At 47.5% G+C, this 24502-nt stretch overlaps 1 protein-coding gene across 1 annotated transcript in view; it reads right to left on the bottom strand.

The window, feature by feature from the left end:
* The window catches only part of KLHL6 (kelch like family member 6), a 112114-nt gene that overhangs the window by 6753 nt on the left and 80859 nt on the right, over positions 1-24502 (bottom strand). Inside the window, exon 6 of the mRNA XM_069727781.1 lies at positions 12-225. Coding sequence (XP_069583882.1) covers positions 12-225 — 214 coding nt within the window. The remainder of the gene's footprint in view (positions 1-11; positions 226-24502) is intronic.

Here is a 24502-nt window from a genome sequence, read left to right as displayed (position 1 = left end):
AACCAACTCACCCACAACGTAGATGTGATCATGGAAGCTTACAGCATTAATACATTTTGCTTCAACAGGCATTGGGGACTTTACACTCCACTTGTTGGTAGACGGGTCATAGCACTGAGTTTTGTCCGTGGCCAGTTTTCCATTGGGTCCACCCCCAATAACATAGAGCTTGTTGTGGAGACTGGCTGCAGCAAATGAACTCACACTGATCATTAATGGAGCCACCTGTCAGAAAACAGAGAGAGTTCCTATCAATGGGCTATAGGAGTAGTGTTTTTACAGTGGGATTTTCTTTCCCCATGCCAAAAAAACCCACAGCATTTTACAGAAGCAGCAAAATATAGAAAATTTCAAAAGTCTTGTGCACATGGTGCATTTGCTCATTTTCCTTGCTTTTCTTAACTTCAGCAGGTCAACTCTTTCACCAGTTTAAGCTCAATTGAACGCATAAAAGAAAAATTCATGAAAAAATACTTTAAAGGGACTCTGTCACCTGAATTCGGAGGGAATAATCTTCAGCCATAGGGGCGGGGCTTTCGGGTGTTTGATTCACCCTTTACTTACCCGCTGGCTGCATGCTGGCTGCAATATTAGATTGAAGTTCATTCTCTGTCCTCCGTAGTACACACCTGCGCATGGCAAGATTGCATCAGTGTGCCGCCCGTGTGCCGACTGGGTACCACACGCACCGTGCAGGAGACAGCGCTACAGTTAAGCGCTGTCCCCTGCATCTGGTGCTGAAGCCGCCATTCATTTCTTCTCTCCAGCAGTGTTCGCTGGAGAGAAGATATGAAAAATCTTTTTTTTTTTTGGTGTTTAAAAAAAAGATCCCTGTCACCAACCCCCTTCCACTCCCTGTGCGCCCCCCCGCTGTTAATAAAATACTTACCCGTCTCCCTTGCTGCTTCCTCTCCTCGCCGCAGCTTCTCCTGTGGTGCCGCCCATTACAGTGATGAATATGCGGCTCCACCCAAACGCTGCTGGAGAGAAGAAATGAATGGCGGCTTCAGCACCACGCTGGGGGACAGCGCTTACTGTAGCGCTGTCTCCTGCACGGCACACGGACTGCACACGGACAGCATCCGTGTGCGGTACGTGTTTTACATGGACCCATTGACTTTAATGGGTCCGTGTAATACGTGCGCTCCCACGAACACTGACATGTCTCTGTGTTTTTCAAACGGACACACGGTCCGTGAAAACATGCTGACATGTGCAGAGACACATTGATTTTAACGTGTCTACGTGAGTCAGTGTCTCCGGTACGTGAGGAATCTGTCACCTCACGTACCGGAGCCACTGACGTGGGAAACCGGCCTTAAGGGGTCCGTTGGGGTGATGTTATGGCAGCTTGTTGGTATACCTTCCCACAGGTGAAGTGTGTCCCCAGGGCTTCTCAGTGTGTAGATGATGGATGGTGTGAGGCGCTTTGAAGAATGAGGACACAAGGTTGCAATCTCTTTACCTTTACTGAAGGCTTCAGCGTCCACAGTCCAGAGCACCAGATCACAGGGCAGACAGAGTCCGGCCGGTCTGAAGGCAAATCCAGAATCCCGTTATCCAGGTGGAAATCAGTAGCCTTCCTCTAGCACCTGGATGTTGTAGTACCTTACTGCTGAGCTTCTCATAAGGTCCTCACAACTGTTGTAGATGTTATGTCTTTCTCTCTCTGTCACCCAGATGGATAGGAACAACCCGTATGACTGGTGGCTTGAGGCTTTTTACAGGGATTCTAGCACGCCCCGGCCTCCTATACAGTAGTTGCCACTGTGCCTCCTGGGCAACTAATATGGAATTAGCTGTCCTGCTGGTCTCTGGAGCAAGACTTGGAGACGATGACTCTCTCGGTGTTCCGGCTACCGGATCCTACGCCTCAGAAAGGAGGCAGCCTTTTACAGGGCAGAACTCCTTCTTGTTTCCTCTCCTTTTGCTATGACTTCGTTTCTCACTTTCTGCAACACAATTCTCCTTCAATGTCTCTTTCTTAGGATGCTGCCGCACGTCGGGCCGACGCAGCTCCGTGGCCTTCTGCCTAGGCCTCCGACAGGATCCCACCCCTGTTAGGGACCCACTACCTGAGTGGAGCTCAGATAGCAGCTAACTGGGTGAAGTCCAGCCAGCTTCTGTCTAACTTCCTATCCAGACCACCAGTTTTACCTAATTGTGAAGAATACCCTACTAAATAGGAGCATAGCTCCCCCTGGTGGACTGGAGTGTGAAATGTGTTGTGTGGTTTGTGATACCTGGTAAAGTGATCTCCTTTATTGCCTTCAGACGTAACATCACTCCCCCTGGTGTAAGAATGACATTACTGCAACGACCAGGACCCTGGGGAGCTGCATGTAGTTTCAATATTTCTCTGACTGTTTGATAGGCTAAACTCACTTGAGCATAGATATAAAAAAAAATAATTAAAAAAAACTTGACCGACTTTCATCCAGACATTTTTCATCTGTTCTGCCATCCGTATGCACACTATATGGTATCCATTTTTACATCAACAGTTATTAAAATGCACAAGCTCAAATACTCTTCCCTCTCCTAGTGTATCCTCACCCACCCCCTGCAGACTGTGAGCCCTCGCGGGCAGGGTCCTCCCTCCTTATGTACTCGTGTGCCTTGTTATCTGCTCATGTTTAATGTATTTGTCTATATTTGCCCGTATTCACATGTAAAGCTCCATGGAATAAATGGCGCTATAAAAATGTATAATAATAATAATACTGTTTGATGCTAATGAACCGCAATATATTATTAAAAGCGGCTCCAATACACATGATCCATATGGCATCCAATTTGGGTTTTTTTGTGCGCACCCATGGACATGAATGGGAGAGTCTCATCCAAAATACAGAAGCGAATGCTGTAATTTTTTTTATGCAGACATCAGGACTGCATGAAAAAAAAACAGTCATCTGAACATCCCCATTGAAGAACATGAGAGTGCGGTCAGGTTTTTTTTTTCAGCAGCAACTGGATCGAGAATACGGTTGTGTGAACAAAGCCGTGTGACACCATCTGCTGTGTTTACAGAGTAATTGCTTGCTCAGAATTGCATAAAAAAAGCACTTTGTGACCTGGCCTGCAGCATAAAGATGAAACCTCAAAGTTGTCTGCAACTATTATCATTGTCAACACAGGTCAGCAGAGTTTCAGCCATACAATAAGCCACATCGTGTCATCTTACCCCAAGAGAGCTGGCAAACATCCAGCTAGCCACATGGCTAATGCTCCAGTCACTTGATTGTGAAACAAAATTGTGCAGCCATAGGCTCCTCATGGGTGGGCAGCATATCAGCCGTGCAATTAGCCACACTCACACGGTGCCTAACAGAACAGCTAGTTTGCAGGGTGAAACGGATGTTTCCTATGAAAAATCAATTATTTGTTAATAGTGATGATCAAACGTGCTCAGATAAGATGTTATCTGAGCACACTCGTGTACTGAGTGTCTTCGGCGTGCTCGAAAAATGTTTTAGTCCCCACGGCTGCATGTCTCACATGTGTTCGACAGGTAAAACGCATGCAGGTGTAACACCCCTTTAGGGCTACCACGGTACACTGGGTGTTATGGGGGGTCTCACCTCTCCAGGGCGCAGTGCCTCCACCCGAATCTTGATTGGAGTTCTCTCTCTGGGACTGCAGAAGGGCTATTATCTTCTGCCAGGGGCTGATTCGGGAAACCCCTGCCACTCTCAGTACACACTCACAGGGATCAGGAGTAAAACAGTTTAACAGGTTTATTGCTATGCAGCATAAATTAGATGGATTTAAAAGAATAACATGAAATACAAATAACTGTGCTCTGTCAAGGTCATATACACATCTCACTCTAATTCTACTTCAACCCTGCAAGTATAATGTAGTAGGGTTTTTTGTTTGTTTCTTCTAGTTTAACTCAGTCCAAACGTTGGGGCCCAGTTGCCGCGGATGCAGGCGCACAAATTAAAACAGTTGGTGCACTTAGACGAATAGTCTGAGCTGTAATGTACTCACTGTAAATAACGCTGGTAGGACCACAAGTCTCAGAAAGTCACTCACGGCACGTCTCGAACGGTCGGATGGTTCTCTGGACACCAGCTGGGGGCGGCCGGATTCAGTCCTTTATACGGTGGGAGTGCAGGCAGAAATCTCCAAGTTTTTGATGCAACTTGCTCCAGAGGGTAACACAAAGTCGCACTCTCTCCAGCAACACGAGTATATCCGGGAGGACAGCAACCCTGCAGCATGGGGCCAGGCAAGTCCCCCGTGCTCCGTCTCTCCCAACAAGATACCACGCTCTTTTCTTCCTGTGTATTCTCAGTTTCACTTTCTCCCCAGCTCCTGCCTCCAAGTCCCTCCTCCTCCAATCCAAGCTGTGTCATCTGACTCAAACAAGGATCCCTGGGAATTGTAGTCCAGGGGTCCTTGGGAATTGTAGTCCACTGCAGCTCAGAGGAAAATCTGCTAATGTCTGTAGGTCCTGGTATAACAGCAGCTGCAAAGCTCTTCTTAGTGTCTGTAAATCCCAGTATACCAGTAGCTGCCCTAACAGTTCCCAGTGCAGGTGTTACACAGGGATTGCCTGTTTGGTAGCCGCAAGACATGCTTGTGTTGCAGCTGTCGAACAGTCACAAGATATGGGGTCACGGGGACTAAAACATTTTATTCAAGCATGCCGAAGACACTCAGTTAGCACCCAAGCATGCTCAGATAACACCTTATCTGAGCACATTTGCTCATCACTATTAAGAAGTCATTTAAAGACCACAGAGGCAGCTGCCTGCTGAGGGTATCAGCAATATGACCACGAGGTTAACACCATGGCTGGCGGTGTAGTGACAGAGTATCTGACAATACATGAATTATTCTAGTAGAACACTGAACTATTTTATATTAGTATATGTGATTAATTGCCAATGTACCTACAGTACAACTTTACTCCAATGCTACAGACAAATTTGCAAATTTTGGGCCTCATTTGTTAAAATTTTTGTTCACGTTGCCCATAGCAACCAATCAGAGATCAGCTTTAGTTTAGTAAACCGCTCTGGTAAAATGAACGCTTTATTGTGATTGGTTGCTATGGGCAAAACACGTAGGCCCCGACTCATCACGTCACTTTCCTTGTTTTGTCTAGTGCTATTATAAGTTGACTAGATGGTGGCCCGATTCTAACGCATTGGGTATTCTAGAATATGCATGTCCACGTAGTATATTGCCCAGCCACGTAGTATATTGCACAGCCACGTAGTATATAGCAGAGCGACGTAGTATATTGCCCAGTGACGTAGTATATTGCCCAGTCACGTATTGCCCAGCCACATAGTATATAGCACAGCCCACATAGTATGGTATATTGCCCAGCCACATAGTATATAGCAGAGCCACATAGTATATTGCCCAGTCACGTAGTATATTGGCCAGCGATGTAGTATACAGCACAGAGCCACGTAGTATAGAGACTTAAAAAAAAAAAAAAAAACATATACTCACCCATAGCCCATTGCAGTCCTGCTATACTTACCCTCCGCCACCTTTCTCGCTCCTCGCCACGCTCCCGGGACCGCTCCATTGCAAGCGGCAGCTTGCGTTCCCATCCCAGGGCTGGTGCGAGCAGGACCTATGATGACGTCGCGGTCACATGACCGTGACGTCACGGCCGGTCCTTGTCACACACCAGCCCTGGGACCGGAAGCTGCCTCTTGCAATGGAGTGGTCCCGGGAGTGTGGCGAGGAGCAAGAAAGGCAGCGGAGGGTGAGTATAGCAGGTTTTTTGTTTTTTTATTATTTTCAACATGACATATTTTTACTATTGATGTTGCACAGGCAGCATCAATAGTAAATAGTTGGGGACACACAGGGTTAATAGCAGCGGTAACGGAGTGCGTTACACCGTGGGCCGTTACCGCTGCCATTAACCCTGTGTGGGCGGTGAGTGGAGGGGATTATGGAGCGGGCGCCGGGCAGTGAGTGCAGGGGAGTAGGGGAGGGACTAATCGGACTGTGGCCGTCGCTGATTGGTCGCGACAGCCATGACATGGCAGCTGCCGAGACCAATCAGCGGACGAATAACCGTGACAGAAGGACAGAAAGACAAATGGAAGTGACCCTTAGACAATTATGTATATAGATGTTTTTTATTTATCAAAATGGCACACGAGATTCATGAATTTGATGCAAAGTCAAACATAGGGTTTTTTCTTGCCTTTAACTGTTTTTGCCACTTTTAAAAAATACTCGGGGAGGACTGGAGTGAAGTTGTGCCACATTTTTAATCAGACGAAAATCTGCAATTGCTAGACTCCACCGATAAAGAGAAAAAAAAACAGGCTAGCACACATAAAGCTATGTTGCCACAATGAGCTTTAGGCGAGTTTTTGATGTTGCAGATTTTCTGCAGTCTATGGGGAAAATCCGCACAGAAAACTCAGCGAATCTGTGACGCCCCAGGGGCCTGGTCATCACAGTGGCATTGCTTTCCTCACGGAGAGGCCGGGATCACACACAGCGAGATACGGCCGAGTTTCGCAGGTTAAAACCAAGCTCTGGCGCCTGCACTCCGGAGCGGAGCGTGTGGCTGCATAGCAATACATGGAGCCGCACGCTCCGCCTGGAGTGCCGGTGCCAGATCTTGTTTTTAACCTGCAAGACTCGGCTGTATCTCGCTGTAGTGTGACTCCAGCCAGAGAGTGATGTTTATGCTTGGAAACGATGAAAGATCTCTTTTATCAGGTAATCACATACACACAACATGTGCATACTCCAGGCCAGAAGGGGAGCTCTGAACCAGGTTTTCCGGGGAGCTGCTCTTGATATATATTCTGGCTGGAGGGGAAGTCAGTGAGCAGTCTGTCAGAGGACAGAGAAGACAGCAGTTAGACTTTGAGTGTCAGAAAGACTGAAGGGACCGTGTGGCCAGAGTTGTTGCAGCTCCTGGAGAAAGAGAACTAAGAAGGAGAGGACAGTTTGTAGAAAGTGTACAGGAGAGCAAAGCACAGGAGGAGAGACACCAGGAGAGGACAGCTGCGACTGGGCTACCTCCCCAGAGAGCGCAAATTCCAGTAGCCGGAAGACCAAGGTTGTGTCGGACTCTAAGAGGCGCAGCAGAAACCGGCAGGACAGCTGAACCGCAAGTTACCTGCCCGCCCTAATGCCCAGGAGGCACAGTGGCACATAGAGCCCAGGTCATGATAGAGACCCTATAAAAAGGCTTGAGCCACCTGTCATACGGGTTTGTGTCCCACCTTTATGGAGGACAGAGAGGAACTGTGAGGACCTTATCAAAAGCCATAGACAGTAAGGGACTACAACACCACCATGCTTTGAGGAAGGCTTCTAACTCCCCCTGGTAAAGGGGACTCTGGATTCGCTTCCCAGCCGGCCGGACCCTGCCTGTCCCTGTGATCTGGTGCCCTGGACTGCGGTTGCCTGAAGCTTCAGTAAACCAGGTACAGAGACTGCAAACCTGTGTCCTCGTTCTTTACTGCACCATTCACAATCTCCATCTACACATCGGGAGCACTGGGGACCTACTTCACCTGTGGGAAGTTATACCATCTAGCTGCCATACCATCACCCCAGTGGGCCTCTTTAAGCAGTGTCGGTCCCTACTGACCGAATACCACAGGTGACGAGCAAACTTTATTAAAACCTTAAAAGACATTTTCTTTAATTGTGCGCCCTGGGTCACGGACCAGGTCGCAGCCACCGTGACATCCCCTTTAAGTACTGGACCCAGTACCGAGTACCCCACGGCCCAGGGGGCGACTCATATCCACGAGAGAAATTGACATGCTGCAGATATGAAACACGTACCACAGGTCGGTTTATGCTGAGTTTAAAAAAATAACAGTGGGCAGGAGATTTGTATAAATTCCATCCTCTTTACTGGAAGTGTAAGACGCTGCGCTTTTGAGGCAGTGAAAATACTCAGTCAAAAACTCATTGTCTGCACACAGCCTACAACAGACTTAAAAAAAAAGGCGCAAATAGAATAAATTGTGTGCAAACAAAAAAAGGATCAAAACTAACAAATAATAGGTGCAAATGATGAATCGTGGCCATGTTTTTTTTACTTTTAGCTAGTTTTGATAAATTTTATTTGTATAGTCTGACCTGGAACACTAACATAAACCCAAGCAGACTACAACAACGTACCAACAAGCCGAGTGGTGTATATATATGCTGCATGCTGCGATTTTCTACGGCCGTAGAAAGCCGTATAATACGGATCAGTAAAATACGGCAGATAGGAGCAGGGGCATAGAGAATAATTGTGCCGTTTGTTTTGCGAGTTTTACGGACGTATTTTCTGCGCTCATACGTCCGTAAAACTCGCAAGTGTGAGGGCGGCCTCAAGAGGTAGTCACCGGGAATGGTTTTCACTTCACAGGTTTGCCCTGTCAGGTTTAATAAGTGGGATTTCTTGCCTTATAAATGGGGTTGGGACCATCAGTTGTGTTGTGCAGAAGTCTGGTGGATACACAGCTGATAGTCCTACTGAATAGACTGTTAGAATTTGTATTATGGCAAGAAAAAAGCAGCTAACTAAAGAAAAACGAGTGGCCATCATTACTTTAAGAAACGAAGGTCAGTCAGTCCAAAAAATTGGGAAAATTTTGAAAGTGTCCCCAAGTACAGTTGCAAAGACCTTCAAGCGCTACAAAGAAACTGGCTCACATGAGGACCGCCCCAGGAAAGGAAAACCAAGAGTCACCTCTGCTTCTGAGGATAAGTTTATCCGAGTCACCAGCCTCAGAAATCGCAGTTTAACAGCAGCTCAGATTAGAGACCAGGTCAATGCCACAAAGAGTTCTAGCAGCAGACACACCTCTACAACAACTGTTAAGAGGAGACTTTGTGCAGCAGGCCTTCATGGTAAAATAGCTGCTAGGAAACCACTGCTAAGGACAGGCAAGAAGCAGAAGAGACTTGTTTGGGCTAAAGAACACAAGGAATGGACCTTAGACCAGTGGGAATCTGTGCTTTGGTCTAATGAGTCCAAATTTGAGATCTTTGGTTCCAACCACCGTGTCTTTGTGCGATGCAGAAAAGGTGAACGGATGGACTCCACATGCCTGGTTCCCTCCGTGAAGCATGGAGGAGAAGGTGTGATGGTGTGGGGGTGCTATGCTGGTGACACTGTTGGGGATTTATTCAAAATTGACGGCGTACTGAACCAGCATGGCTACCACAGCATCTTGCAGCGGCATGCTATTCCATCCGGTTTGCGTTTATTTGGACCATCATTTATTTTTCAACAGGACAACGACCCCAAACACACCTCCTGGCTGTGTAAAGGCTATTTAACCAAGAAGGTGAGTGATGGGGTGCTACGCCAGATGACCTGGCCTCCATAGTCACTAGACCTGAACCCAATCGAGATGGTTTGGTGTTATGACCTGGTGGTTAAGAGGCCACACTGAAATGACCTGGTGGCTAAAATGCAACATGGAACGAGCTCTGAGAAGGTGGTATCTCTACTGACCGCAGTCCCTAATCCTAACAACACAACTAGAAATAGCCGTGGGATGTTCCTGACACTCCCTAGACACCTCGTCACAGCCTCAGATATAACTACCCCTAAAGAAGGAAATAGAAAGCTATCTTGCCTCAGAGAAACCCCCAAAAGGAAAGACAGCCCCCCACAAATATTGACTGTGAAAGGAGAGGGAAATGACGAACACAGAAATGAAATTAGATTTCAGCAAAGGGAGGCCAAAACTAAGCTAGATAGACAGAGAGCAAAGGATACTGTGCGGTCAGTATTAAAAACTACAAAATCCACGCAGAGTTTACAAAAATGAACTCCACACCGACTCACGGTGTGGAGGGGAAAATCTGCTTTCCCAGAGCTTCCAGCTAGCCTGAATAAGACATAGTGACACGCTGGACAAAAGAGACAAAATGCAAAGCAATAGAGTCCAAACAAATGGACAAGCAAAACTAGCAAAACTTATCTTTTGCAGACAAGGACTGGCCATATGAGAAATCCAAGGGAAGAATCAAATCCAACCAAGAACATTGACAGCAGGCATGGACTAAAGCCCAGAGCAGGTTTAACCCCTTCCCGACCTGTGACACAGCGTATGCGTCATGAAAGTCGGTGCCAATCCGACCTGTGACGCATATGCTGTGTCACAGAATGATCGCGTCCCTGCAGATCCGGTGAAAGGGTTAACTCCCATTTCACCCGATCTGCAGGGACAGGGGGAGTGGTAGTTTAGCCCAGGGGGGGTGGCTTCACCCCCCCCCCGTGGCTACGATCGCTCTGATTGGCTGTTGAAAGTGAAACTGCCAATCAGAGAGATTTGTAATATTTCACCTAAAAAACTGGTGAAATATTACAATCCAGCCATGGCCGATGCTGCAATATCATCGGCCATGGCTGGAAACACTTATGTGCCCCCACCCCACCGATCGCCGCCCCAGCCCTCCGATCTGTGGTCCGCTCCCCTCCGACCTGTGCTCCGCTCCCCCGTCCTCTTGTCCGCTCCCCCCGTGCTCCAATCACACCCCCCATGCTCCAATCACACCCCCCGTGCTCCAATCAAACCCCCCCGCACTCCGATCCCCCCCTGCACAGCGATCCCCCCCGTGCTCCGATCCACCCCCCACACAGCGATCCCCCACCCCGTGCTCCAATCCACCCTCCCGTGTTTCGATCCACCCCCCCCATGCTCCGATCCACCCCCCCGTGCTCCGATGCCCCCCGTGCCCTAATCTTCCCCCCCCTTATACTTACCTAACCTCCCGGGATCCGTCCGTCTTCTTTCCTGGGCGCCGCCATCTTTCAAAATGGCGGGCGCATATGCAGTGCGCCCGCCGAATCTGCCGGCCGGCAGATTCGTTCCAGAGTGAATTTTGATCACTGAGATATAACCTATCTCAGTAATCAAAATAAGAAAAATAATAAATGACCCCCCCCCCCTTTGTCACCCCCATAGGTAGGGACAATAAAAAAAATAAAGATTTTTTTTTTCCCACTAAGGTTGGGGTAAGAACTAGGGTTAGGGTTAGGGGTAGGGTTAGGGGTAGGGTTAGGGTTAGGGGTAGGGTTAGGGGTAGGGTTAGGGTTCGGGATGTGCACACGTATTCTGGTCCTCTGCGTTTTTTTCCGCAGAGGATTTGATAAATCCGCAGTGCTAAACCGCTCTGGATTTACCGCGGTTTTTCTGTGCATTTCACTGCGGTTTTACAACTGCGATTTTCTATTGGAGCAGTTGTAAAACCGCTGCGGAATCCGCAGAAAGAAGTGACATGCTGCGGAATGTAAACCGCTGTGTTTCCATGCAGTTTTTCTGCAGCATGTGTACAGCGATTTTTGTTTCCCATAGGTTTACATTGAACTGTAAACTCATGGGAAACTGCTGCGGATCCGCAGCGTTTTCCGCAGCATGTGCACATACCTTTAGAATTAGGCTATGTGCACATGGTGCGGATTTGGCTGCGGATCCGCAGCAGTGTTCCATCAGGTTGACAGTACCATGTAAACATATGGAAATCCAAATCCGCTGTGCCCATGGTGCGGAAAATACCACGCGGAAACGCTGCGTTGTATTTTCCGCAGCATGTCAATTCTTTGTGCGGATTCCGCAGCGTTTTACACCTGTTCCTCAATAGGAATCCGCAGGTGAAATCCGCACAAAAAACACTGGAAATCCGCAGTAAATCCGCATGTAAAACGCAGTGCCTTTTTCCCGCGGATTTTTCAAAAATGGTGCGGAAATATCTCACACGAATCCGCAACGTTGGCACATAGCCTTAGGGTTAGGGTTGGGTTGGAATTAGGGTTGTGGTTAGGGTTAGGGGTGTGTTGGGGTTAGGGTTGTGGTTAGGGGTGTGTTGGGGTTAGGGTTGTGATTAGGGTTACGGCTACAGTTGGGATAAGGGTTAGGGGTGTGTTGGCATCAGAATTGAGGGGTTTCCACTGTTTAGGCACATCAGGGGGTCTCCAAACGCAACATGGCGCCACCATTGATTCCAGCCAATCTTGTATTCAAAAAGTCAAATGGTGCTCCCTCACTTCCGAGCCCCGATGTGTGCCCAAACATTGGTTTACCCCCACATATGGGGTACCAGCATACTCAGGACAAACTGCGCAACAATAACTGGGGTCCAGTTTCTCCTGTTACCCTTGAGAAAATAAAAAATTGCTTGCTAAAACATCATTTTTGAGGAAAGAAAAATGATTTTTTATTTTCACGGCTCTGCGTTGTAAACGTCTGTGAAGCACTTGGGGGTTCAAAGTGCTCTCCACATATCTAGATAAGTTCCTTTGGGGGTCTAGTTTCCAAAATGGGGTCACTTGTGGGGGGTTTCTACTGTTTAGGCACACCAGGGGCTCTGCAAACGCAACGTGATGCCCGCAGACGATTCCATCAAAGTCTGCATTTCAAAAGTCACTACTTCCCTTCTGAGCCCCGACGTGTGCCCAAACAGTGGTTTACCCCCACACATGGGGTATCAGCGTACTCAGGAGAAACTGCACAACAACTTTTGGGGTCCAATTTCTCCTGTAACCCTTGGGAAAATATAAAATTCTGGGCTAAAAAATTATTTTTGAGGAAAGAAAATGTATTTATTATTTTCACGGCTCTGCGTTATAAGCTTCTGTAAAGCACTTGGGGGTTGAAAGTGCTCACCACATATCTAGATAAGTTCCTTTGGGGGTCTAGTTTCCAAAATAGGGTCACTTGTGGGGGGGTTTTACTGTTTAAGCACACCAGGGGCTCTGCAAACGCAACGTGACGCCCACAGACGATTCCATCAAAGTCTGCATTTCAAAAGTCACTACTTCCCTTCTGAGCCCCGACGTGTGCCCAAACAGTGGTTTACCCCCACACATGGGGTATCAGCGTACTCAGGAGAAACTGCACAACAACTTTTGGGGTCCAATTTCTCCTGTAACCCTTGGGAAAATAAAAAATTCTGGGCTAAAAATTATTTTTGAGGAAAGAAAACGTATTTATTATTTTCACGGCTCTGCGTTATAAACTTCTGTAAAGCACTTGGGGGTTGAAAGTGCTCACCACATATCTAGATAAGTTCCTTTGGGGGTCTAGTTTCCAAAATGGGGTCACTTGTGGAGGGTTTCTACTGTTTAGGCACACCAGGGGCTCTGCAAACGCAACGTGACGCCCGCAGAGCATTCCATCAAAGTCTGCATTTCAAAACGTCACTACTTCACTTCCGAGCCCCAGCATGTATCAGCGTACTCAGGAGAAACTGGACAACAACTTTTGGGGTCAAATTTCTCCTGTTACCCATGGGAAAATAAAAAATTGCTGGCTAAAAAATCATTTTTGAGAAAAGAAATTTTTTTTTTTTTTTTCATAGCTCTGCGTTATAAACTTCTGTGAAGCACTTGAGGGTTCAAAGTGCTCACCACACATCTAGATTAGTTCCTTTGGGGGTCTAGTTTCCAAAATGGGGTCATTTGTGGGGGATCTCCAATGTTTAAGCACACAGGGGCTCTCCAAACGCGACATGGTGTCCGCTAATGATTGGAGCTAATTTTCCATTTAAAAATCCAAATGGCGTGCCTTCCCTTCTGAGCCCTGCCGTGCGCCCAAACAGTGGTTTACCCCCACATATGGGGTATCTGCGTACTCAGGACAAACTGGACAACAACATTTGTGGTCCATTTTCTCCTATTACCATTGGCAAACAGGATCATGGGGTGCATTAAAAGAGGTCTGGATACACATGATGAGAGCATTATACTGCCTCTGTACAAATCCCTAGTTAGACCGCACATGGAGTACTGTGTCCAGTTTTGGGCACCGGTGCTCAGGAAGGATATAATGGAACTAGAGAGAGTACAAAGGAGGGCAACAAAATTAATAAAGGGGATGGGAGAACTACAATACCCAGATAGATTAGCGAAATTAGGATTATTTAGTCTAGAAAAAAGACGACTGAGGGGCGATCTAATAACCATGTATAAGTATATAAGGGGACAATACAAATATCTCGCTGAGGATCTGTTTATACCAAGGAAGGTGACGGGCACAAGGGGGCATTCTTTGCGTCTGGAGGAGAGAAGGTTTTTCCACCAACATAGAAGAGGATTCTTTACTGTTAGGGCAGTGAGAATCTGGAATTGCTTGCCTGAGGAGGTGGTGATGGCGAACTCAGTCGAGGGGTTCAAGAGAGGCCTGGATGTCTTCCTGGAGCAGAACAATATTGTATCATACAATTATTAGGTTCTGTAGAAGGACGTAGATCTGGGTATTTATTATGATGGAATATAGGCTGAACTGGATGGACAAATGTCTTTTTTCGGCCTTACTAACTATGTTACTATGTTACTATGTTACTATGTAAATTCCAGGCTAAAAAATCATTTTTGAGAAAAGAAAAATTATTTTTTATTTTCATGGCTCTGCATTATAAACTTCTGTGAAGCACCTGGGGGTTTAAAGTGCTCAGTATGCATCTATATAAGTTCCTTGGGGGGTCTAGTTTCCAAAATGGGGTCACTTGTGGGGGAGCTCCAATGCATAGGCACACAGGGGCTCTCCAAACGCGACATGGTGTCCGCTAACAATTGGAGCTAATTTTCCATTCAAAAAGTCAAAAGGCGCGCCTTCCCTTCCGAGCCCTGCTGTGTGCCCAAACAGTGGTTTACCCCCACATATGAGGTATCGGCGTACTCGGGAGAAATTTTATCCTATTGCCCGTGTGAAAATGAAAAAATTGAGGCGAAAAGAGATTTTTTGTGAAAAAAAGTACTTTTTCATTTTTACAGATCAATTTGTGAAACACCTGCTCACTAGGCATCTAGATAAGTTCCTTGGGGGGTCCAGTTTCCAAAATGGGGTCACTTGTGGGGGAGCTCCAATGCTTAGGCACACAGGGTCTCTCCAAACGCGACATGGTGTCCGCTAACGATGGAGATAATTTTTCATTCAAAAAGTCAAATGGCGCTCCTTCCCTTCCGAGCCTTACCATGTGCCCAAACAGTGGTTTACCCCCACATGTGAGGTATCGGTGTACTCAGGAGAAATTGCCCAACAAATTTTAGGATCCATTTTATCCTGTTGTCCATGTGAAAATAAAAAAATTGAGGCTAAAAGAATTTTTTTGTGAAAAAAAAGTACTTTTTCATTTTTACGGATCAATTTGTGAAGCTCCTGGGGGTTTAAAGGGCTCACTATGCATCTAGATAAGTTCATTGGGGCGTCTAGTTTCCAAAATGGGGTCACTTGTGGGGGAGCTCCAATTTTTAGGCACACGGGGGCTCTCCAAACGTGACATGGTGTCCGCTAAAGAGTGCAGCCAATTTTTCATTCAAAAAGTCAAATGGCGCTCCTTCCCTTCCAAGCCCTGCCGTGCGCCCAAACAGTGGTTTACCCCCACATATGAGGTATCAGCGTACTCAGGACAAATTGGACAACAGTTGTTCAGTTTCTCCTTTTACCATTGGGAAAATAAAAAAATTGTTGCTGAAAAATCATTTTTGTGACTAAAAAGTTAAATGTTCATTTTTTCCTTCCATGTTGCTTCTGCTGCTGTGAAGCACCTGAAGGGTTAATAAACTTCTTGAATGTGGTTTTGTGCACCTTGAGGGGTTCAGTTTTTAGAATGGTGTCACTTTTGGGTATTTTCAGCCATATAGACCCCTCAAACTGACTTCAAATGTGAGGTGGTCCCTAAAAAAAATGGTTTTGTAAATTTCGTTGTAACAATGAGAAATCGCTGGTCAAATTTTAACCCTTATAACTTCCTAGCAAAAAAAAACTTTTTTTCCAAAATTGTGCTGATGTAAAGTAGACGTGTGGGAAATGTTATTTATTAACTATTTTGTGTCACATAACTCTCTGGTTTAACAGAATAAAAATTCAAAATGTGAAAATTGCAAAATTTTCAAAATTTTCGCCAAATTTCCGTTTTTATCACAAATAAACACAGAATTTATTGACCTAAATTTACCACTATCATGAAGCCCAATATGTCACGAAAAAACAATCTCAGAACCGCTAGGATCCTTGAAGCGTTCCTGAGTTATTACCTCATAAAGGGACACTGGTCAGAATTGCAAAAAACGGCAAGGTCTTTAAGGTCAAAATAGGCTGGATCATGAAGGGGTTAAATAACAAACCCAGGCAAGGCGATTAGTGAAGACAGCTGCTCAGCTACCTAACGGAGCAGCAGTTCCACTTGAAACCACCAGAGGGAGCCCAAGGGCAGAACTCGCAAAAATACCATTAGCAACCACAGGAGGGAGCTCCAGAACGTAACTCACAACAGTACCCCCCCCCTTGAGGAGGGGTCACCGAACCCTCACCAGAGCTCCCAGGCTGATCAGGACGAGCCAAATGGAAAGCATGAACCAAATCGGGAGCATGAACATCGGAGGCAACAACCCAAGAATTATCCTCCTGGCCATAACCCTTCCACTTGACCAGATACTGAATCTTCCGCCTCGAAAAACGAGAATCCAAAATCTTCTCTACCACATATTCCAATTCCCCCTCAACCAACACCGGAGCAGGAGGATCAACGGAGGGAACCATAGGTACCACATATCTCCGCAACAAGGATCTATGGAACACATTATGAATGGAAAAGGAAGCTGGAAGGGCCAAACGAAAAGACACTGGATTGATAATTTCAGAAATCTTATAAGGCCCAATAAAGCGAGGCTTGAACTTAGGGGAAGAAACCTTCATAGGAACATGACGAGAAGACAACCAGACCAAATCCCCAACACGAAGCTCGGGACAAACACACCGACGATGGTTAGCAAAACGCTGAGCCTTCTCCTGAGACAACGTCAAATTGTCCACCACATGAGTCCAAATTTGCTGCAACCTGTCCACCACGGAATCCACACTAGGACAGTCAGAAGGCTCAAGCTGCCCTGAAGAAAAACGAGGATGAAAACCAAAGTTACAAAAAAAAGGTGAAACCAAGGTAGCCGAACTAGCCGATTATTAAGGGCAAACTCGGCCAACGGCAAAAAGGTCACCCAATCATCCTGATCAGCAGACACGAAGCATCTCAAATAGGTTTCCAAGGTCTGATTGGTTCGCTCCGTTTGGCCATTTGTCTGAGGATGGAATGCAGAAGAAAAAGACAAATCAATGCCCGTTCTAGCACAAAAGGACCGCCAAAACCTAGAAACAAACTGGGAACCTCTGTCAGACACAATATTCTCCGGAATACCATGCAAACGAACCACATGCTGAAAAAATAATGGAGCCAAATCAGAAGAGGAAGGCAACTTAGGCAACGGCACCAAATGGACCATCTTAGAAAACCAGTCACAAACCACCCAGATGACAGACATCTTCTGAGAAACAGGAAGATCAGAAATAAAATCCATGGAAATATGCGTCCAGGGCCTCTCAGGAATAGGCAAAGGCAAAAGCAACCCGCTGGCACGGGAACAGCAAGGCTTAGCCCGAGCACAGGTCCCACAGGACTGCACAAATGAACGCACATCCCGCGACAAGGAAGGCCACCAAAAGGACCTAGCCACCAAATCTCTGGTACCGAAAATCCCAGGGTGACCAGCCAACACCGAACAATGAACCTCAGAAATTACCCTACTAGTCCATCTATCAGGAACAATTTCCCCACAGGACAGCGGTCAGGTTAATCAGCCTGAAACTCCTGAAGTACCCGCCGTAAATCAGGGGAGATGGCAGAAAGAATCACCCCCTCCTTGAGGATCCCAGCCGGCTCAAGAACTCCCAGAGAATCAGGCAAAAAACTCCTAGAAAGGGCATCAGCCTTCACATTCTTAGATCCAGGAATATACGAGACCACAAAATCAAAACGTGAGAAAAACAAAGACCACCGAGCCTGTCTAGGATTCAACCGCTTAGCAGACTCGAGGTAAATCAGATTCTTGTGATCAGTCAAGACCACCACGCGATGCTTGGCTCCCTCAAGCCAATGTCGCCACTCCTCAAATGCCCACTTCATAGCCAACAACTCCCGGTTGCCGACATCATAATCACGCTCAGAAGACGAAAATTTTCTGGAGAAGAAGGCACAAGGTTTCATCAAAGAGCCATCAGAATTTCTCTGAGACAAAACGGCCCCTGCCCCAATCTCAGAAGCATCAACCTCAACCTGAAAAGGGAGAGAAACATCTGGCTGACGCAACACAGGGGCAGAAGTAAAACGACATTTAAGCTCCTGAAAGGCCTCAACAGCCGCAGAGGACCAATTCACCACATCAGCGCCCTTCCTCGTCAAATCGGTCAGAGGCTTCACCACACTAGAAAAAATAGCAATAAAGCGATGATAAAAATTGGCAAAGCCCAAAAATTTCTGAAGGCTCTTTACAGATGTAGGTTGAGTCCAATCATGAATGGCCTGGACTTTAACAGGGTCCATTTCAATAGCCGAGGGAGAAAAAATGAAACCCAAAAAAAAAACCCTCTGAACTCCAAAGAGGCACTTAGACCCCTTCACAAACAACGCATTAGTACGAAGGACCTGAAACACCATCCTAACCTGCTTCACATGAGACTCCCAATCATCGGAGAAAACCAAAATATCATCCAAATACACAATCATAAATTTATCCCGATAATTCCGGAAGATATCATGCATAAAGGACTGAAATACCGATGGAGCATTAGAGAGCCTGAATGGCATTACAAGATATTCAAAATGGCCTTCAGGCGTATTAAATGCTGTTTTCCATTCATCACCTCGTTTAATACGCACAAGATTATACGCCCCTCGGAGGTCGATTTTCGTAAACCAACTAGCACCCTTAATCGGAGCAAACAAATCAGAAAGCAAAGGTAACGGATACTGGAATTTGACAGTGATCTTATTGAGAAGGCGATAATCTATACAGGGTCTCAAGGAGCCATCCTTCTTGGCAACAAAAAAAAATCCTGCTCCCAACGGTGACGAAGACGGGCGAATATGCCCTTTCTCCAAGGACTCCTTTACATAACTCCGCATAGCGGCATGCTCTGGCACAGACAGATTGAAAAGTCGGCCCTTAGGGAACTTACAGCCAGGAATCAAATTAATGGCACAATCGCAGTCCCTATGAGGAGGCAGAGAACTGGACTTGGGCTCATCAAATACATCCTGGAAATCCGACAAAAACTCAGGAACTTCAGAAGAAGGGGACGAGGAAATGGACATCAAAGGAATATCACTATGTATCCCCTGACAACCCCAACCAGTCACAGACATAGATCTCCAATACAGCACTGGATTATGTACCTGTAACCATGGAAAACCCAGCACAACAACATCATGCAAATTATGCAACACCAAAAAACGAATATTTTTCCATCATACATGACGGCACCATGAGAGGGGGGATCCGCCCATCAAGGACAGGAAACCTTCAAGATAAAAGGGGCGGCTCCTCTCTCCACATCAGTTGGTTTCCTGTCCTTGACGGGGAACCCTCAAGATGGAAGACATCTGATGAAGATTGAAGAGGATGCCGGGATCTGGTTCGGGTGGATTTGGGCAGGCGCTGTCTGCTGCACCCGTCACCAGGTACCCGTAGTCGCCTCGGGGGTCAATGTATACCATGCCCCCCCTGAGCGAAGCATGGCCACAGCCCGCGATGCGAACGCCCGGGTGAAAATTCTCCACGGGGGCCGCCGGTGCGCTCCCCCCCTGTCGAGTTTGAAAAATCCTGGCTGTCCACGGGGGTCACTTTATGGTGCCCCCCCTGTTGACTACTGGTGGCCATGCAGCCCGTGAGGCACATCGGTGCCCGGGCCAGGTAAGCTCCTCGAAGGTTTGGTGGCCCTCCCTGTCGAGTGCAGGTCTCCCCCCTTCCCCCTCCTCCCTGACGGTACCTGAGGCAGAGCGGTTTGAAGCAGTGTCTGGTGAGGACGCTGTGGCGTGGACACTCCCGGAAGCCTCCCTCCAGCCGGCACCAGGTATCCGGGAAGAGAGGTATGTGCGGAACGTTTAATGCAGCGGGGGGGGGCCAGATTCTTCGGCGCGCACCGCAAGCAAAGGCCGGGTGCGCGCCTGTAGGTAAGCGCGCATAGGCGCTGAAGCCGGCGGCAGCATCGGGAACCCTCGTGCAGGAGCATGGCGCGGGGGGACCAAAAAAGGCGGCGCGCACCGGAAGTGGTAACCGGATGCGCGCCTGGAGCACAATTCAGCAGTGCGCACCGGAAGTAAGTCCGGGAGCGCACGAATTGTCAGGAAGCAGGATCAACCAGGTGAATGGTGAGTGCGCACCGGAAGTGGTTGCCGGGTGCACGCTCTGGTTTCATTATACAGCGCAGGTGTTGCGTTAGCGGCGGCAGAGGCAGGATCAACCAGGTGTTTGATTGCATATTGGAGCACCGGAAGTGGTGCAGGCACGATCAGCCAGGTAATCATTCAGGACAGGTGCGATGGTACACCTGATTAATGAAGCGACCAGTAAAAGCAGGATCAACCAGGTGATTCATATTAAAAAAAAAAAAAAAAAAAAAGAAAGTGAATCTATTTAAACAAGCCAGCTGCGCTGCCCTGTGTCACTAAACCAGGCCAGGTTGAAGGTGACTACTCTTGTTGTGTGCTGGTGTGTATAATGGAGAGTTTCTCGCCAGAGCATTTGATGCCACAGCAAGAGGTGCAGGAGAGGCGGTCTCGCTCAAGCCAAAAGAGCCAGACCCGCCATGGCAGCAGCAGAAGCCGCTCGGACAGTATACGGACGGATCGGCATACTAAGGAGGGGTCCCTAGTCTCATTGGGAGACACGGAGAAAACCAGCCAACCTCCGGATCCGGTACCCGTACTTTGAAAACGTCCGAGTGGTGAGTAAACTACGAGAAAGTCCAGCATGCTAATGTCTGTTCTTTTCTCTCATCTTCTCTCTCCCCTCTTTTCTTACATACATTGCGGGGTGGAGTATAGAAGGTCACCAAAAAGTATAAGACGAAGACTAAAAATAGAGAATGTCCCTTATGTAAAAAGCCTTTAATATCATCTTGGGGTAAAAGACTGTGTCAGGACTGTATTAACCAGACTGTGGCGGAGGAAACACCCTCCTTTACGGACAGCCTAAGATCTCTGATCCAGTCCAAAGTCTCTAAATCCGTAAGAGCATTACAGACACCTGACACAGATGCCAGATCTAGGGACAGATCTAGCCCCTCTATAGCATCCCAAAGGGATTCCTCGGGGTCAGAGCAGGATTCAGATACGGCCCGCTGTTCTGATAGTAGCTCGGAGGAAGAAGACACTTTTCCAGCTGAGGCTACAGATAAACTTATTAAAGCCGTTTGCTCTACCATGGGGCTGGTAGATGAGAAGGCCAAAAAGACAGCCCAAGAGCTCATGTTCAGTGGCCTACAAAAGAAAAAACGGAGGTCATTCCCTGTTAACGATCAAATACAAGAACTGATTAAAAGGGAATGGCAAAAGCCAGAAAAAAGGTCCCAAATAACTACCTCCCTAAAAAGAAGGTATCCCTTTGAAGAGGAAGCGTCCTCAGCTTGGGACAGAGCCCCAAAAATCGATGTGGCGGTCTCAAAAGTGGCCAGGAAGTCCTCCCTGCCGTTCGAGGACCTAGGTTCTCTAACAGAACCTCTGGACAGGAAGGTGGACAGTTCCCTGAAGACAGCTTAGGAAGCCTCAGCAGGAGCACTAAGGCCAGCTATCGCGGCCACTTGTGTCGCCAGATCCCTTAAAATCTGGATAGACAACCTGGAGGAACAGGTGGCGCAAAAAGTTCCCAGGGAAGCTATTCTAGAGTCACTTCCAACCATGAGGGCAGCGGCTATGTTTCTGGCTGAAGCATCAGCAGACTCTGCTAGGCTGGCAGCAAAATCAGCCGCGTTAGCTAACACTGGAAACCGTGCCGTATGGCTTAAATGCTGGCCGGGGGACACTCAGGCAAAAATGAAGCTTTGCTCTTTGCCTTGTGAGGGAACCTTCCTGTTCGGACCGGCATTAGATGAGGTACTGGAGAAGGCTGGTGATAAAAAGAAGAACTTTCCAAAACAGCCATTTCAGCCCTTTCGTCGCTCCTTTCGGAGAGGCCAAAAGTTCCGAAGGCAGCAATACAGAGACCGGGACAGGAGCAACCTGGACAAGCGACCTAGGGGAGGAAAGGGCTTCTATTTCGGCAAGTCCCCCAGAGACACCAAAAAATCCTCCCAGTGACGGTCCTTCTCAGGTGGGAGGGAGGCTCTCTCACTTCCTTCCAGCCTGGGAGAGGATCTCCTCCAGCATATGGATCTGGCAGATCGTAGGAACAGGCCTAAAGCTAAAATTTCACCACTGGCCTCCAAGAAGATATATGCAGACCCCGGTACAGTCCTCCCAAGAAAAGCAAGACAGTCTGGAGGGGGAAGTAACATCACTCCTAGACAAGCACGTTCCTATAGACGAAAGGAGGGAAGGATTTTATTCCCCTCTTTTTCTCATAAAAAAACCGGACAACTCTTGGAGGACAATTATAAATCTAAAAGGCTTCAACAAATTTCTTGTAGTACCATCATTCAAGATGGAAACCATAAAATCAGCGGTGAAACTTCTCTATCCCCAGTGCTACATGTCCGTCCTCGACCTCAAGGACGCTTATTATCACGTCCCAATCAGACAACAAGATCGCCAGTTCCTCAGAGTGGCAGTTCAGATGGGGTCCCAGCTGCGTCACTTCCAGTACAGGGCTCTGCCCTTTCGGATAGCAACCGCCCCACGCGTATTTACGAAGCTGATTGCAGAGGTCACAGCACATCTCAGGGAAAAAGACACTCTAATAATTCCCTACTTGGACGACTTCCTGATAGTGGGAAAGAACTTTTCTCACTGCCAGGAGCAGGTCAGGATAGTGATGGACACTCTTCAGACACTGGGATGGCAACTAAATCTCAAAAAGTCCAAGCTAGAGCCGGCAATGATCCAGAATTTCCTGGGGATAACGGTAGACTCCGTGGCACAGGAGTGTCGCCTCCCAGAAGAAAAAGAAGGAAAAATCAAACAGAGGAGTTCCCTGGACATTCACAGCCTCCATGATAATCACAACGGATGCCAGTCCATGGGGATGGGGAGCTCACTCAGACACACTATGGGTCCAAGACCCCTGGGCTCAAGAGGAGAAAGATCTATCCTCAAACGAGTGGGAGCTCCTAGCAATAGAAAGGGCGCTAGAGAGATTACTTCCACACTTGGCAGGGCATCATGTGAGAGTCCTATCGGACAACCGAACAGCGGTCGCATACGTGAACCACCAGGGAGGCACCCGATCTCGGGCACTGATGCACATAACCACAAGACTCATGTCTCTAGCCGAAAAGCACTTCCTGTCATTATCGGCCCTGCATATCCGAGGTGTGGACAATATAAAGGCAGACTTTCTAAGCAGGAACCACTTGAGGCAAGGGGAATGGTCCCTAAAAAAGTCCGTTTTTCAACGGATAGTGCACATGTGGGGAAAACCCAAGGTGGACCTCTTTGCCTCAAAAGTCAACAAGAAAGTCCAAAAGTTCTGCTCCCTGAACCCTACAGACAGGCCGTTGGCAGTAGACGCCTTCAGCGTAGAATGGACGTCAGGACTCCTGTATGCCTTCCCACCGATATGTCTAATCCCAGCAGTTCTGAGGAAGATCAGGGAAGACAAGGCCAGAGTAATTATGATCGCTCCCTTCTGGACGAAAAGACCGTGGTTTTACTGGCTGAGAGTGATGTCAGTGACGGACCCGTGGGTTCTCCCGGAAGACCAGGACCTTCTAACTCAGGGTCCCTTCAACCACCCGCAAAACTCCGGGCTTCAATTGACAGCCTGGCATTTGAGCGGTCGTTACTAGAGAAAGAGGGGTTCTCAGCTGGGTTAATATCCACCTTGCTCAGCAGCAGAAAACCAGTAACGACCAAGATCTATGGGAGGATATGGAAGAAATTCCTGTCCAGCTCAGGGCCAATACGGGAAGGGGAGGTCCCGATAGTGGCAATACTGGAGTTTCTACAGAAGGGCTTAGATCTGGGGTTAGCTGTTAGTACCCTCAAAGTACACATTTCAGCCTTAGCAGCCCTATTCAACTGTGACCTGGCAAGTAATAGGTGGGTGGTGAGGTTCATCTGAGCCTGTAGTAGAGCTGACTCTGTTCCATCTCCTACTCCTCCACCATGGGATCTAAATCTAGTGTTAACAGCTCTGACAGAAAGCCCCTTTGAGCCGTTAAATACAGCTTCAGATAAAATACTAACATTAAAAACCGCTTTGTTAGTGGCACTTACATCGGCCCGTAGGGTGGGGGATTTACACGCGTTGTCAGCTGACCCCCCTTACACACAAATTTTGGATGATAGGGTTGTATTAAAATTAGATCCGGCATATCTCCCCAAAGTGGTATCGAGATTCCATAGAGCTCAGGATATAACCCTACCCTCTTTCTGTTCCAATCCTAGTAACAAGAAAGAGGAGAGACTCCATTGCTTAGACGTCAGGAGATGTATCCTACAGTATCTAGAGAGTACAAAATCCTGGAGGAAACAGAGGGCTTTATTTGTTTCGTTCCAGGGGTCAAGGAAGGGCCTTAAAGCCTCAAAACAGACTATAGCTAGATGGGTGAGA

Source organism: Ranitomeya imitator, chromosome 5, assembly GCF_032444005.1.
Source record: "Ranitomeya imitator isolate aRanImi1 chromosome 5, aRanImi1.pri, whole genome shotgun sequence".
NCBI classification, from domain to species: Eukaryota; Metazoa; Chordata; class Amphibia; order Anura; family Dendrobatidae; genus Ranitomeya; species Ranitomeya imitator.
Note: the sequence above shows the minus strand (reverse complement) of the source record. Positions and strands in the feature narration are given on the sequence as shown.